The sequence below is a fragment of the Pollachius pollachius genome (genome assembly GCF_949987615.1).
Source record: "Pollachius pollachius genome assembly, chromosome: 3".
Lineage (NCBI taxonomy): Eukaryota > Metazoa > Chordata > Actinopteri > Gadiformes > Gadidae > Pollachius > Pollachius pollachius.
Genome location: NC_136936.1, coordinates 23,424,960 through 23,441,925, shown reverse-complemented (window position 1 = coordinate 23,441,925; position 16,966 = coordinate 23,424,960). Strand labels below are relative to the sequence as shown.

Genomic DNA, 16,966 nt, shown 5'->3' with positions numbered 1-16,966 from the left:
TTACTATAGCATTCAGGTACTTTAAAGGATTGTAGAACAGACGACTGTTACTGAGTGGGGATATCTGATCAATTGTTTACATTTTTATGACTGTAAGGGCACATTTTGAACCCTTACACATCAAAAACATTGATTCCATCAATGTTTGTGTATAACTGAATACATTTTTAATACATTTCCTGCATTTCCTACGTTTCCTGTTGACCGGATTCATTCAACTTTCTATCATCATTGGGGTTATATCCATTTGCACAACTCGTTTAATACATCTAATATTTAAATATTAGCTTTTGTGTGCAAACAAAAATTGACCAAATATACAAGGTGCAAACATATTTCTTCAACATTGATAATGTTTCAGAGAAAACAAACCATGCCGTCCATGCTGGGGTATTTTCCATAGTAATCACTAACTATGGCAAGCGGTATTACATGCAACCAATTTGAGCCAATAGCGAAACCTTTTCATTGGGTTCGTAAAGCACGTATAAATCATCTGCAGTTGTTGTGAAACAGCTCCCCTACTGGCTGGTTGGTGAACTGCTGAAGGAACTCGTCCAGCTCATCCAGAGTGTGCCTCTCCACCAAGTTGCCCTCCGTGTTGCTGGCGGAGGCGCCGCCGCTCTGGATGGCTTTTCCGTTGTTGTCCACGCAGCAGTATGCGTTCCACAGATAGTCGGGGATGTTGACGCGGTTGACGTTGTTCTTGACAATCCATTTGTCGGCGGAGGGCACGGCGCCCACCAGCACGTAGGCCCGCGAGCACCTGGCCCGGAACAGCTCGGTGAGCTGGCTCTCGTGGATCCTCCACTCGTTCTGGTTCAGCTTGGGGTTCTGGGGGACCACGTTGGTCAGGGTGAAGGTTGCGTTACGGCCAGGGACTACAGGGGAGACGGAGGGTTATGGTCATGGGGTTTATTTAACACTGTGGAAGGCAAGGGCCCGGAACTCAGGGAGGCCACAAATATGAGAGTATTTTCTGGAGGGGACAATAATACCACCAATGTGTATTAAATGATCTGCTACAAAAATAATGAATCACTTTCAGGCCTTCGCTATACATATTTTACAGAGCAACACATCTACAAATGCAGCACCATTCATTCTCTGAAAATAGACAGAGGTGCAACACTTAAATCCTATATGCAACGGTTCAGCTCACTGAGCAGGAACATAGGCGGCACCTAAACAAATTCTGCAAAAGGTTTTGTGTGAATTATTTCAGAAGTGGAGTCGGCTTCTATTGAATATAGGCCTATATATTTGCAATTCCATACATTTAGAAATAATAGATTTGGGAGAGGACAGCCCCCCCCCGGGGTCTGCACAGATGATGGTAGGCAGTTTAACATAGCATTTCTTATTTTTCATATTTGTTGAAATACTCTTCCTGACAGCAATTAATAAATCAAACACTGACGGAAAAAAAGTGGGAAAAAGGCTGATATCTGTGGCTGTGGTTATCAGCCCGTCCAATTACTACATGCGACCCGAAAGAAATGATTGGAGGGCTTACCTATCGGTCCATCTAGCGACCTGGGTACCTGTGCCCACTCATTGTGCGTGAGCGGAGCCTTCCACTAAACGAGGCAGACATATTGCCGGAGCTAACGAGCAAGTAATGAGTTTTGGGGGAGAGGTCTGGAAGGAGGACTGGTATTTCTTTATGGTTGGATGCTTTTATAAACAAGCTTAGTCCAGCTGATTTCTCAAATCGCCTGCCCTAGCTTTAAGGTATTGGCAGAGGTGGCAAAACAAAATCAACAGTCATCTAGATTCTAGAGAGGAGGAGACGAGGATAAGATTATGGCCGCAACAAAGGCTTTCTATGCAGACCTGCATGGTGCCCATTAGGGTTGAGGTGTCCCCGGTTGAAGCCAGAGTGTGTGTAGTCCTCGTTCAGGGCCTGTCTCTCCCCCAGGTACACCCCTGGGTGGTCCTTCCCCAGCCAGTAGCCGTCCTTCATCTCTGCCTGCCAGGACGGGTCCACCAGCTGGGTGGGGTAACACAAAAAACACAGGTTGTTTCCAAACCACCCATATGCTACGGATACGTCCTCTTGAAGAGAGGTACGGACCTCGGTCCTTAGATAATGATATGGGTTCCACAGCGACAAAGGAGTACTTTTGGACAAGACATCATGCCCGACACGGTGTTTACCTGAGGCTCAACAAACCAGCGCTTCTCTCTGCCTCCTCCGTTACTATCCTGGAAGACGTAGGCCGAGTACACTGCGATCCGGTGGTGGGTGTCGTACAGCGTAGCAAAGTGGTACCTGTTGGCACGCAGAAGACAGCGAGGGAACATGAACCAGGATCTCAATGTTGTTCCTTGCATTTCCCTTTATCACTACTGAAGTTTCTCAGGACTTGATGGGCTTCTGTTTGTAGGCAAGCCTTGAACTGGGCCCTCAAAAAGGGAAGTTAAACTCTGTAGGGATAGGAAGATGTCCTTCAGGGAAACATAAGTTAATCGTCTATTAAGGATGTTGAGAAATGCCATAAAGGTAGGAAGACATCACGACGGCAATACACAAACGTAAAATGATTCAGAAGTCTGCAGCAGTAGTGGTGGTATAAGCAGAGGAGAAGAGGTCAGCTGTTTGAACAAGAAAACAGAAGGCTCCTTGTCCACCTGACCATGTGCGGTCTGCTACAGGTGGACAGACACGCAGAAGTTTGAGCTAATTTCTTTAAGAAATGCATAGATTTAATTTAGTTGTCTCATGGTGTTGACATTGAGAGAAGAGAGGAGGCCGTCTCTGAAAGATGTACAGACATGCGATGGGGTGAGAATATGACGTACAATACATAATAGGCCGAAACACAAGACAAGTTACCTGTTGCCAAACCTTTGGCAGAGGTGGGCCACATTTTGGGTGCTAGCCCCCCATTTAGGAACCATGCCTTCGTGGAAGTATTCCAGGCATTCAGGCACGTCCTGGAACAGGATAGGATAAAACTTTATGATTAACGCTGAAGGGAAATCCAGGTATTAAAAAAGCCAGCAAGTTGACAGGAACTGAATACCTTTAAACAAGAGTAAAGGTATTAATGTGCAATAGGAATACTTAGCAGCAGAAATGTGTGTCAACGTTAATATATAAACTTGTTTAAACAGGATACATGGATATGTATATGGATGTGAACAGGAAGCAGGCTATGAAAAAAAATACTGCTTTCCGTTAAAACATGATATATAAATAATAAATATTAATAATATTAATAAATAAATAATGAGAGAGGCAGGAAACGCTTGTACACACAGACACACACACACTGTTATGGAAATGTCTTACTTTGTAAGAGTAAAAGACTGGAAACTTATTTTTATTACAAAGCCTTGTAGATTGATTTAACTCAGTTGAATGAGAGAGCACACAAAACAGCCATTAGCAGCTTGCCTGACCCCGCTCTGAAGCCACTCTTCGTAGGGGGGTCTTCTAATGATCCCGCTTAGCCAGTCTGCAAACATGGGGTGTCAAGCATGTATTCAACATGAAAGCTTTTACACTCAAGCTGACTGGGTTCACATGCTGTGACTTAGACACTGGCAACTCATAGAATACTGACCAAGAAAACATGGTCAGTTATCACATATTACAAAGCTCCCAGGAGGTCATTTCTTTATTTTATTCTCTGTATTTATCCCAAAGGGGAAATCATTCTCAGCAATCATCACATCCTACGCTAGGAGGGGTAGTGGGCTGTCTGGCTCTCAGGGCGGCGCTCGGGGACAAACTCCAGGTGTAGCGCCCCTGCCTTGCTCATGGGCAGGGCAGGAGTGTTAACTTGCATGCGTTTGTTGTGTGGGAGGAAACCCAGGTGAACACGAGGATTACATACAAACTCCACACAGAAAGGTCCCGGCCCCTGGTGGGTTTTGAACCAAGGACTTTTCTTCTGTGAGGGAGTAGTGCTAGCCTCTGTGCTGCCGTTCCTCCATTGACCAGTTAAGACTTGCACAACATTCAAATACTACACTTTCCACCATACCATGCACACACTCTCTCACACACACACGCACACACACACACAGATAGACACACACACACACACACAAACACACACAAAAAGCAGAGACACTGTGACTGAAGGAAGGCACTGACCTCAAAGCGGGATACGACATCAGCGCCTGCCCAGCAGAAGAGGGACAGAAGAGCCACTAGGTGACCTGGGGTCTGCATCTTGCTATCAAACATCAAGGCCTTCTGTTGCACAGAGTAGACTAATGCATTACAATAGCTCAATGGTTCAAATTCAATGTAATCGAAATGAAAAAGCTCAACATATCTGATGTTATTTGATGTTAAAAACAAAAGTGGGATGAAGATTAAGAAGCCAACATTATACAAAAAATAATAATATCGGAGTTAACAAAGAACAGTTTATAATCCATATAAAGCTACATAACATGAACACATTATTGTCCAAATGTTTAAAGAAAGATTTAATTATTTGTGTTTGTGTATGTGGATGTGTGTATGTGTATTTGTATATAAATGTGTGTGTGTGTGTGTGTTAGTGTGTGTGTTATGTGTGTTTTCATATGTGTATAGATATGTAGGTGTGTGCGTGTGTGTGTGTGTAGGTATATCTGTATGTATACATGCGCGCGTGTGTGTGTGTGTGTGTGTGTGTGTGTGTGTGTGTGTGTGAGAGAGAGAGGGACAGATTGCCGCCCTACCTGAAATAGATCCTTCCACACTATGTTCCGAAAGGAAAATCCTGTCTTTTATATACAGTACACCTACTCGCCTTTCACCTGCTTTCGCTCTCGCCATCACCTGCTCTTTTGCTCTCCGTCACACACACTCTCAAGGACGCCATGTTGTCCTCACCAGCTAGTTAAGTCAGGGCCACATATCCTCGATGTGGACATGGATGAAGTGAACTGGTAAGATGGAGCCCGGCCCTGCCAGCCTGTTTAATAATATTGCGGGATATTGCTTCTGCAGCGGCCCATTTCTTTACAGCATAGAATATCAATTTCAATTTCATGATGGAGTCTTGCAGTGAGCGTGGTGTTTACAGGGCGACCGGGAGTGAACTCTGGAATTGGGCAACAGCAGCAGGTAGAGCATCTGTTCAGGGGCTCCCTTTCCCATGATAACAGCCTTCGGGCTCCGCGGTCAGCCTCTGTGTGAACGTCCTCACTATCTACCGACCGCAGCCCTTCATCTCCGCGCCGCGAACAGAGCGCACGCAGCGCCAACACCTGCGTGGAAACATTTACCACTGGTTTGTTTACGGGTGGCAATGACCTGAAAAAAAACAGCTGAATAATCATTTTCATTATAATCATTATAATCCAGTAGCCTAGGTATTGCTGCCGTATGGTTTTAGGTATGTGAACTCGGATTTGTTTTTAGGTTAGTTCAAATGAGAGAATTGTATAATCATTCATCACGTTATTATTTTATTTTGGTCCCGATTAATCCTTTTGCAAAGGAAAAGGGTTCGTTTTTTAATTTCATTTGTCAACGCTAGGACACCTACTGGCTTTCGTAGTGTGATGAAGAATAAATCGTATTAAATAATTTCAAATATTAATAGGACTGTTAATTAATCCAAAATTCAATAGTGTACTTTTCCAGCCTAAGAGAATATTTCCATCAATTAAGTTAATAGAAAATTAATATTTTATACAATTATTACCAGAACAGAGCATCTTTCTAACCAATCGCAGGTTTAAGGAATCATGTGCACACTAAGGGTTAAAATTAAATATTGCTTTGAGGTCGAGCCACCTAAGGCGTTGAGAACACAACGATTAGAGGTGTATATAGGCCCTATAACAAGAAAAAAATAACTTTCAAACCAGCTACATTTGCATGTATTTTCCAATTAGGCTATACATATTGAATATGCGTCTTGCCTATTGAGGGGGCGATTATTAAAGATATGGAATTTTAGCTGTATAACGCTTTTGTAATTCTAACGTGTACAATGCCCAAGATGGCCTTTGGGGGGCAGTATTAGATCGTGATTCTAAATCCACAGCTAAGGCTTGCCGCACTCGCTGAACACGTTCCACGAAAATGTGAATCAATCAGGGAACACTCACTGAATAATAATTACTAAATTAAATATCGTTGGATCATGGTCACCAAAACAGATAAAATAAAAGTTTCGCATCACAAATTGACTTTAAAGGGAAAACATAAAAAAATATATTTTCATTAAAGGAGACATATTATGGCGTTTTCACAACAAGTAAACATAGTATTTGAGTTCCAGAAAACATGTTTTTGTAGCTGTTTGCTGGATATAGCTTTAGGAAAAAAAAATCTCACCTACCGCTATTCCCCTCTGTTTCAGTCCCTTCAGAATGCTCTGTTTCTGGTGTCTGTAGCTTTAATGCAAATGAGCTGCTGCCCATTGACCAATGAGCTGTCAGACTGAACCACAGCATGGAGGAGAAGGGATTGTTGCCGTTTGCGGACTCCTGGAGCTCTATATCTATATAATATAATATAATATAATATAATATAATATAATATAATATAATACTAATAATATTATATATGGGTATTTATATGATATTATATCTAATATCACGGCCAAAAGCTATGTGCGCCTCTTCCACAACAAGTAAAGACTCGTAGTTGGGGATATCTCGGCCATGGTTGAGAAGAATTGGGGGAAAGGAACTTTGGCCTTGACTCTGAAGTCCATGAACTGCGACATGGAGGAGAAAGGGATTGTACTCCGGGAGCTGAGCTGCCGGACTGCCGCCTAGCTCCCTGCGTTGGAGCTGCCGGACTGCCGCCGAAGCTTTGGCGGCACAACCGGAGCTGCCAGACTGCCGCCATCAAAGTTGTTCGGCGGCCGCTGAAGCTTCGGCGGCAATCCGGCAGCTCCGGTAGCTGAAATGCTGCCGTAGCTTTCCGGCTGCTCCGGCGGCTGTCCTCCGGGAGCTGAAAATTCCGGCTGGGGTAGCTAGGCGGCAGTCCGGCAGCTCAGCTCCGAGAATTCAAATCCCTTTCTCCTCCATGTCTCCTCCTCCGGCAGCTCCGGCGTGGGGAGGCAGTCCGGCAGAGAAAGGGATTGTACTCCCGGAGCTGAGCTGCCGCCGAGTTCCCCCCGCCGGAGCTGCTCGTCCGCTGATCCACAAAATATTAGCTATGCTCTGATTGGAGGGGAGTAGGGAAGTGGGAGGTAATATTCAGCTGTGCCCCCTTCCTACGTAGGAGGGGGCGTCGAAACTGACTCGCTCGTTTGGTAACTGTAGGCGGGGACATTCAGAAATGTATATCTCCCTCAAAAAATCACGTACAGACTTTTTTGGTTTGTATGCGTGTTGGAGCACCAGAGACCCAAAAAAACACCCCAAATCCCAGGAAAATTGTTGTTTTCACAATATTTCCCCTTTAAAAGAGAAAGTATAATTATCCCCAGCCCCTTTAGCTCAGACATCTCAATGGCATGAGATGACTTAAGAACAGAACCCTTTGATGTACCATTGGCCTATAGAGTTCACCTTTGTCCCCTGTCTGAAGCTACTATCTATTAGACTGGAGCAGAGCTTCTACACTTTTTCCTCTTTGGACCCAAAAGACAATTTAGGGTGTCCCTGGTTTTCATCCACACACAATTATCACCCATTTCGGTGTGCTCAGAGTTTTCTGTGGGCTGTCAGGCCCTCCATTTTGGGTGTTGAGACCAAAGCGCTGGACTAGAGTATTCAACATAAACATGGTAATAGGCCTACACCACATTCTGTAGGCCTGATTCGAATTGATCCCAGTTACTGATTGGTTAGGTAGGTCAATCCACAAAAGGCAATTCAGAGCCAAATTATATTTAAAATACATTTAACGATTTTGAATTGTGTGCGAATGCTGATTTGGAGAATTGGGCCAGTTGGGAATTATTCTCCATGAATGCAATACAATTGACACAATTGCCCATCCCCACATTACAAACCACTTGGAAACGAGTCGATTAGGTCATCAGAAGCTGCATTTGTCATTGCTTAGTCGATAGCGGGGTTCCATTGGATCACTGCATGAAAGTAAGGAAATCAATGAAGTCAAAACATCTTTTTGAAGTGCTGGGGTGAAAACCCATGGGCAGGAGGGGCGGAACAGGGGGGCTGGAGAGAGGGAGTGGGGGACAGGAGGACTGGGGGCTGGAGAGAGGGAGACAGGAGGGACTGGAAGAGAGGGAGACAGGAGGACTGGGGGCTGGAGAGAGGGAGACAGGAGGGACTGGAAGAGAGGGAGACAGGAGGACTGGGGGCTGGAGAGAGGGAGACAGGAGGGACTGGAAGAGAGGGAGACAGGAGGACTGGGGGCTGGAGAGAGGGATACAGGAGGGACTCGGGGGCTGGAGAGGGGGAGAGGGTGACAGGATTGACTGGGGGGCTGGAGAGAGGGAGACAGGAGGACTGGGGGCTGGAGAGAGGGAGACAGGAGGGACTGGAAGAGAGGGAGACAGGAGGGACTGGGGGGCTGGAGAGAGGGATACAGGAGGGACTCGGGGGCTGGAGAGTGGGAGACAGGAGGGACTCGGGGGCTGCCCGCCGCCGCCGTGTGCAGACAAAAGGTGAGGCTGGCTCCGTCACCGACCAACCGACCACTCACACCCACGCACCACAACCCACGCACCCCAACAAGCACTTCAAGGACGGACAAACAGGCCGACAGACAAACAATACAGACAAATATACAGCCAGGCAGACAGGCAGGCAGACAGACAGACAGGCAGGCAGACAGACACACAGACAGAAAAGGCAGCCAAAAAGCTAGCCAGACAGATAGACAAGCAGGTAGACAGGCAGACAGACAGACAGACAGACAGACAGACAGACAGACAGACAGACAGACAGACGGAAAGGCAGGCAGACAGACAGACAGAAAAACGGACATAAACTGTCAAACAGTGAAACGGCAGGAGAGTCCAACAGACGGACGAACAGACAGAGAGACAGATGGACTGGCAGTCGGACGCGGACGCAGACAGACAGAATGCAAGGCAAACCTCTCACCCCAGACGGAGTTAAAAAATAATAACAATTAGAATGAAGATTTTAAATAGAAAGAAAACCCTCCGTTTCACCCCGTATCTCCCCCTCCACCACCATCTTACTGTTCTCCATCGCTCTCTTTCCCCACGCTTTTGAAGTCACTTCATTTCAGATGCACTCCTACATTTCCAATATCTTTATGTATGAGTCTGGCCCCCCCTCCCACACGCCCCACTCCCTCCACATTTCTATTCTCTTTCACTTATTTCCTTCTCACCTCCTGCAATATCTCCCTCTCAGCTCCCTTACCCCCCCCCCCCCCCCCCCCCCCCCCCCCCCCCCCCCCAGCCCATCCCACCTCCATGTCATTACTGTAATCCATCACTCTTCCATCAGCTCCCATGCAAACAGGCCCCATGGTTACCATGGCAACCACCTCTGGCCCAACAGTGCGCAGCCACTCTCTGATTGGCTGGCACAGCCCAGGCAGACTCAGTCTGTCTGGGAGATGTGGTAATTGGCTGGGAAGTCACACACACACACACACACACACAACACATGCACATTCACAAACACACACATGCACACACACACACACACACACATACACACACATATACACACATGCACACATGCCAAAGCATAAATCAAGCTTATAGTGTATTGTAAGGTGAAATATTTTCTCACAAAACCACACATAGACACAAATATATCACAAATACATCTATTTGCACAATCATAAACACATACTGTAGATGCACGCTTAATCTATAAAAATCTCTAACACATGCTCACACGCACACACACACACACACACACACACACACACACAGACAACTATTATTAAAGCAGCACACAGATCCTTGGAAATATCAGAGTTACAGGGTCAGCCTAATAGCTTGATAGAATATGAAGGCTGTAGGCTGTTTGTATATGTGTGTGTATGTGTGTGTATTTGCCTTGGTGTTCACATATGTGTGTGCACATATGTGTGCTTTCTTGTGTGCCGCATGGGCATCCATGCGGGCTGTGTATTTGAATGGGGGAGCACCAGATTTCGGGGGATTTTAGGGTTGGACTCATGCCAGGGGATGGGGAATGGAAATACTTCAGAAGCATATTGTTAAAAATACCTATTCCACTCCAGGGAGTGGTGATGTGTGCACTGCGTTTCAAACTCCGAAAGGCCTACCTTGGGAAAGGGAAAAAAGGGAATTGTTCATTACGAGCTGGACCTGAAGCTGTAGCCTGCTCAGCCCACTCTGGCCAACACACCACACTAGATGAATGGTGTATTCCACACAGATCACACATGGAGAGAGACTCTCCTTCCCTCCCCCTGAGCACAGAGGAAATCCCATTCCACACTGATCAGAGAAAACAATTTGGGGGAAGATGGAGGGCCATTATCATTTTAAGCTAAAAAAAATAAAATAAAAATAATATTATTTTATTTTTGGAGCTTCTTCTAAAAGCTGGAAGGAAAGAGTTAGACTTTAATGTTTCCGCAAAAGCCTTTTTAAAAGAGAAGTTATTTGAGACTTCAAAGGAGACTTTGAACCTGCTTAGAAGGTAGTTAAATGTGCTCAATCGAGGAGAAAAAGAGGGAAAAATCCCTGGCTCTGTAAATGGCTGTGTGGTACATGTAGCACTGTGTCACAGGTTTCAATTGTTGAAAATGAAGAAGGAATTGTTAGTTTGTAGGTTGAGAAACAGAGGAGTCTCAATGTAGCAAACACAGTACAGATGCTGCAAATGTGTGCATAAACAAGAATGCTATAAACAACTCCAACCTGAATAGAAAAAAATGTCCAGCAAACATACACACACACAAACAAACACACACACTCACACACACACACACACACACACACACACACACACACACACACACACACACACACACACACACACACACACACACAGACACAGACCTATAGATACATGCACAAAAAAGGAACAGCCACTTATGGCTTATTTTTTTCATCAGTTTAATGGAAAAGAAAATAGCCGAGGGCAGAAAAGAGAGAAGGTATCAGTTAAGTTGAGGAAACTGGATGGATTCACAGAGAATGACTGACAGCAGTTCAATTGGCAATGCGGTCAGAGTCCACATTTCAACGCATCCCGTTTAACAAGACACACAGACAACTCAGGGGAGAAATCAAAATAATAATAAATATCTTCTTCTCAAGGTAGAAAGTAACAAGTAAAATGAAAAAGGAAAAAACTGTTTCCAGTGTTCTTTATAACTGACCACCATGTTGACAAAAGGGAGATTCAAATATCACGAAGTGCGGCCAGGCTCACACACACACACACACACACACACACACACACACACACACACACACACACACACACACACACACACACACACACACACTCTCACACACACACACACACACACACACACACACACACACACACACACACACACACACACACACATACCATCAAGGATTATTTCGTCCTCATTTGCGGCTAAATAAAAAAATAAGTGCAAGCAGGATCACAGCACGACAATTTACAAGAGACGACATGTCCTGGTTTATATGAGGAACGGTCCAGATACAAACTCCTCCAAGCGTCCAGAAAACCAAAGCATCTGTTAAGGCAGAGGGAACCGGGCTGAACCATGGTTTTTAGATGGGGGGGGACTTATTCTGATCTACTCAAGCTCTTCAGTGGCCATTCATTTATTCCTATCTGCATGAAGCAGAGGGCTTGAGGTTCCCTTTGCAAGGTTTCTTGCTGTGTTCACACATACCCCTCTCCGCAGTCCCCATCCACCCCATCCTCAAACCCTGCGCATCCCATCGACACCCTACACAGGGGGTACAGTCAAAACCAAACAGTTTGACTCCGCCGTCTTATCTTCATCCTGACGTTCACCAACACCACTGACACCATCATCATTATCCTCAACAAAAAACGAGAGTACTTACTTCTCTCACGTCCCACAAATGTCGACAAGTCTGCTGTCGTAAAATCTGTGTTTGGTTTAAGATATTAATGAAAGCAAAAAGATGAATTGGACGGACCTTGGCGTAATAACATTGTTTTACAATTCCATTGGTTGAGACCGACGGCTGTTTGTGGCGAGTTCTAGGGAATGCCTAGTCTGGGTTAGTCAACCTAAACAGTACCGGGATTCACGCAGGTCTGGGGAATCTTCCTTTGATGCGTTCTGGTTACGTCTATCTTTGTCCTTCCCGTAATCATAAGAGGTAATCCACACACAACACAACCCTGCACACACACACACACACACACACACACACACACACACACACACACACACACACACACACACACACACACACACACATTCCCTCAAAAATGCACACTCCCACTCTCCAAAGTACACATACTTTCATGAGCACCTTGTAAACCAATGTGACCACATTGTGCACATGATTTAAGGAGTTTGAATTTCATGGAGACCATCATTTCAGAGTTGGTATGAGTTGGGCCTTTCTCTTTGTACCTCTTTGTTTGGTTCTTTCCACCTGCTCACACATAGCTGTGATGTTGAACCATCAACATTAACCACCCAAAGACGTTGAAAAGCATAACTGCCATCTTGAGCAAAAAAAAACAAACTTGAATCATCTGGTTGAACGGGCTTATCATGGGCCTTTCAGGGGAAAAACACAACGGAACGACAAAGTAAACTAGCAAAACTATACAAAGTAAAAAGTCACAGAATTATCTCAGTGCATATGTACAAGAAAGCGCAACGGCCGCCAGATTGGTCCACTTTTTGTGGAGACCCCGTTAAGCTTGGCTATTAAAAAATGTCAGGAGGCGACACGCCCTTTGATGCAGAGCAGGCTGGCAGAGATGAATGGCGGCCAGGGAGCTGGGTTTGTTTGCAGCACGAATGGCCTTCTGTATAGTTTCAAGAAAAATGGAGCTGGCTACAAACACTGTTACACACTCAAACACATACACACAAGCACACATGCATGTACGTACACACGCAACAAGCATGCGCACCCACACTTGCATGCATGCACACACACGCACGTGCACGCACGCACACACACACATAAACTCACAAACGGTTGAAAACACACTAGGTTTTGCCGATAGAGTTTATCACAAACACATTATTGCGAATTAAGTGTGCTTTCATTTCAACTTCATTGAAATTCTCGTCGAAACAATCAAAGGAACAGCATGCATCTTCAATAACAAGATAAGAACAAAACAAAAAGAGAGTCCCTTCAAAAAAGGAAACAACCTCAGAAGGGCCAAACAAATCCTGCACATGTCCACACGCCAGCCCTACATTCGTAATGCATGGACACACACACACACACACACACACACACACGCACGTACACACACACTGAGCACTGGGAGTGTGTCCGTTTCCATCTGGCTTCACAGTCTTCAATCGTGGATGGAGAGAAGGGCAAAGACGGGCGAAGGGATGCGGTGGTACCGGTCGGTACCGGTCGGTATCGGTCGGTGAGAAGGTTCCAATCCAGGAAAGTCTTTCCCCATGATTGGGTTTGACCCTTACACGGTGGGAGGTTACTGGACAGGACGAGCGCATCCCCCCCTCTCATTTAAAGACAACTGCTGATACAGTCACATAGTTACCACCCCCCCTCCCCCCGCATGGTATCACTTGTATTTGGTATCCCTCGTTCAAAGAGAGAGAGAGAGAGAAAGAGAGAGAGAGGGAGAGAGAGGAAGATCAAGGTCAGGGTGTGTGGAAGTCCTGACCAGTACTTTCACCAAAATGTTTGCACACGGCATGAAAATGGACATAGGGTGGCGGAGCTTCACTTATAAAGGCTGTACAAGCCCCCCTTTGAGCCCCACTCACTGGGTAATCACTTAGCCCTCCCGTACCTGTGAGTCAGGGTGGAGGTCTTCACTGGGGTTAGTGTGACTGTGTGTGTGTGTGTGTGTGTGTGTGTGTGTGTGTGTGTGTGTGTGTGTGTGTGTGTGTGTGTGTGTGTGTGTGTGTGTGTGTGTGTGTGGTCGGGGGGGTTAGGTTTCGGCGGTTATGTTTCACAGTTTTTAGATTGTACTCTCGTACTTCCGCCCGCGGTCCGAGGGTTTCGTCCGCCCCCAGGGGGGGCGTTAATCCTCCCTGTGCACCCGCTCTCTCTCTCTCTCTCTCGCTCCCTCTCCCTCTCTCTGCCCCTCGCCCTCTGCCGGCAGCTCACCAGAGTGTTGTCTGAGGGCTCCTCCAGCTCCGGCTCTAGCCAGAGCAAACGTCTTTGTCTTTTTTTTCTTTATTTCTTCAGGAACTGATGAAATCGTCCTGCCACTGAAAGTGCACTGGAGTCTGGAGAGGGCGGCGTGAGGGGGGGGGGATCTGGTCAAGCTGGGTGAAGAGGAAGGGAGAGCGGGGGCTCCAGGGCGGGAGGTTATAAGCAGAGAGTTCAACAACGGGGGGGGAGGGATGTTCCAAGAGGAAGAGAGAGCGAGAGAAGAACGAGAGAGAGAAAGACAGAGAGAGAGAACATATACTATAGGTGAGCTGGACCGGACGGAGGCAGGTCGGAAGGGGGCGTGGCTGGGGGCCTGGGGCGGGGCCAGCCTGCTGCAGTGGTAACGGGTTAGAAGGGAAGGACGTCGTCAGAGAAAGTCGTGTCAGGCAGCGGGGGAGGGGGGTTTCTCGGAGTGGCGGTGGGTGTGTGTTGGGGCTGGGGCTGGCGGTGGTGGTGGTGGTGGCGGTGGTGGTGGTGGTGGAGGTGGCGGTGGTGGTGGTGGTGGTGGTGGTGGTGGTGGTGGAGGAGGAGGAGGAGGGGGGGTTCTGCAGATTAGGTAAGCGTGATATACGCCGATGCCTTCTCCTTCAGCTGCCTCAGGCAAAGATGACAGCTCCAGCTCCCTGAAAGACACACAAACACACACACACAAAGACACACACACACACACACACACACACACTCTCACACACACACACACACACACACACACACACACACACACACACACACACACACACACACACTCACACAACACACAGAACAGCACAGCACATCTCAGTTCAATCACTGCCATTGTAAAGATTAATTACTTGTTTCAGACACACTAACGGTACTGTAAATGAAAGCTGGGTGCTTGAAGACCCCATGCTGCGCGTGTTAACTCTGCCTGGCGGATGGAAAGGGATTTGACAACTAGTGGTTCCAGCACAGGATTTGAACATTAATCACACATCCGCCTGGTAATGCTGTCTAATTGCAATTCGTAAGCTTTTTTCTCTTCAAAGAGCGCTCGCATTCTGCCTCATTGTGGAGAAAACCATTGAGTGCCTGCAGTCAGCTGTTTATGCCCATGCTTACTGAGGGGTATGTGAGGATATTTTTTAGGAAATTCTGCGGTCTTGCCGCTGTGTTTTTCCGTCGCAGTGAAAAAAACCCCTGCAGTTTTCAGTTTTCAAATCAGTGCTAAAGTCGGCCTGTGAGCGTCACGCGTCGATGGAGCCGTGGGGTGGTGCGTGGCACGTCTGCACAGGGGCATTGTTCAGCCCGTGGTGACTCCCTCCCCATGGTAACGGGAACCATCTTTCCTAATCTAATGCAGCCAAAGTGCGCTTCGTTTCCATGACAACACTTTTATATTATCGAATAGTGTCAGCTCGCTGTAACAATTGTCTGTGGGACTCGATGTCAGGTCAGGAAAATAATAAACAAAGCAGTTGGAGTTTAATAAGGAGCAGAGGTGAGGGCCGCTGATGACAGAGATAGGCGGCGTTACGCGTGTACTACAGCTCTCTCTGTTGTTTACCGTGGGGTGGACGTTAACGTGGAGTACCTACCCTCGGGTGGCTCAGACATGGGGGGGCTCAGACAGTACATGTGGTAGCCTCTGTCGCAGTCGTCACAGAACAAAAGCTGGTCCTGGAGCGGGGGAAATTATTATTAGAACAGACGGTGAGGACGGAGCCGAGACATTAGAAATAGCAACAGTATGCTTATCCGCAGGAGGAGACGGGCGTCTTTGTCTCGTCTGTGTTTTGTGTGAGTGTGCAGAAATACACGCACGCAGCTGTTTGAGTATTTAGGGAATCAGGGAAATGCTAGCATTGGAGTGAACCAATTTTAGGAGACATTTGCTGTTACATGGTTTGGGTTTATGCACTTTGGTCTGGCTTCATGGTCTGTAATGATCCTAACGAGTCGGAGGAGGGCGGTTTGATTAAAACCCATCCTGACCAGAATTGCATTCATACTGTACTTCATATTTATAAATAATATGTGCTACCTTTTATTGTACTTACAATAAGGGCACATTAATAAGCATTAATTTAAATGGGTTATTGCAGTTATAAGTATGAACTAACAATTAACTTACAGTCAATTAACAGTTAACTAGTCAAGGGATCATTTACTCATGTTTACCTATGGTGTTGATGTTTACTGACGGTGTTGATGTTTACTGACAGTGTTCATGTTTACTGAGGGTGTTGATGCTTACTGATGGTGTTCATGTTTGCTGATGGTGTGCTCATGTTAACTAATCAATTAATGTATACATTATATGATAAGGCTATGGTTAGGACACTTACCCTAGCCCCTTTTACTTATGGTTTATAATAAAACATATTACTGCATAAACTAATGTTAATTAATGGTTAATTAATGTACCCTCATTCCGTAATTTCAAACATTTCTTTGGCAATTTATTTCACATGCCAATAAAGTTCTGTTGAATTTAATTCAGAGCGAGAGAGAGAGAGAGAGAGAGAGATGGTGACAGAGAGAGATGGTGTGAGAGAGAAAGAGAGAGCTAGAGATGGTGTGAGAGAGAGAGAGAGAGAGAGCAATGGCAAGAGAGAGATGGTAAGAGAGACAGAGAGAGAGGGAGAGAGAGAGAGAGAGATGGTGAGAGAGAGAGAGAGAGGGAGAGAGAGAGAGAGATGGTGAGAGAGACAGAGAGAGAGAGGGAGAGAGAGAGAGAGATGGTGAGAGAGACAGAGAGAGAGAGGGAGAGAGAGAGAGAGATGGTGAGAGAGACAGAG

General features: G+C 46.2%; 2 protein-coding genes across 2 annotated transcripts in view; both read right to left on the bottom strand.

The window, feature by feature from the left end:
* Positions 1 to 492: 492 nt before the first annotated feature.
* Positions 493 to 2,904, bottom strand: LOC307073782 (endonuclease domain-containing 1 protein; the record flags this gene model as incomplete). Its single annotated transcript, XM_079733742.1, has 4 exons — positions 493 to 881; positions 1,837 to 1,993; positions 2,161 to 2,275; positions 2,840 to 2,904. The coding sequence occupies 4 exons, from the start codon at positions 2,902 to 2,904 to the stop codon at positions 493 to 495; spliced, it is 726 nt and encodes a 241-aa protein (XP_079589868.1).
* Positions 2,905 to 14,759: 11,855 nt separating this feature from the next.
* Positions 14,760 to 16,966, bottom strand: part of dpf1 (double PHD fingers 1) — a gene marked incomplete at both ends in the record, with an annotated part of 43,879 nt that continues 41,672 nt past the window's right edge. Inside the window, 2 exons of the mRNA XM_079731831.1 lie at positions 14,760 to 14,830; positions 15,764 to 15,845. Coding sequence (XP_079587957.1) covers positions 14,760 to 14,830; positions 15,764 to 15,845 — 153 coding nt within the window. The remainder of the gene's footprint in view (positions 14,831 to 15,763; positions 15,846 to 16,966) is intronic.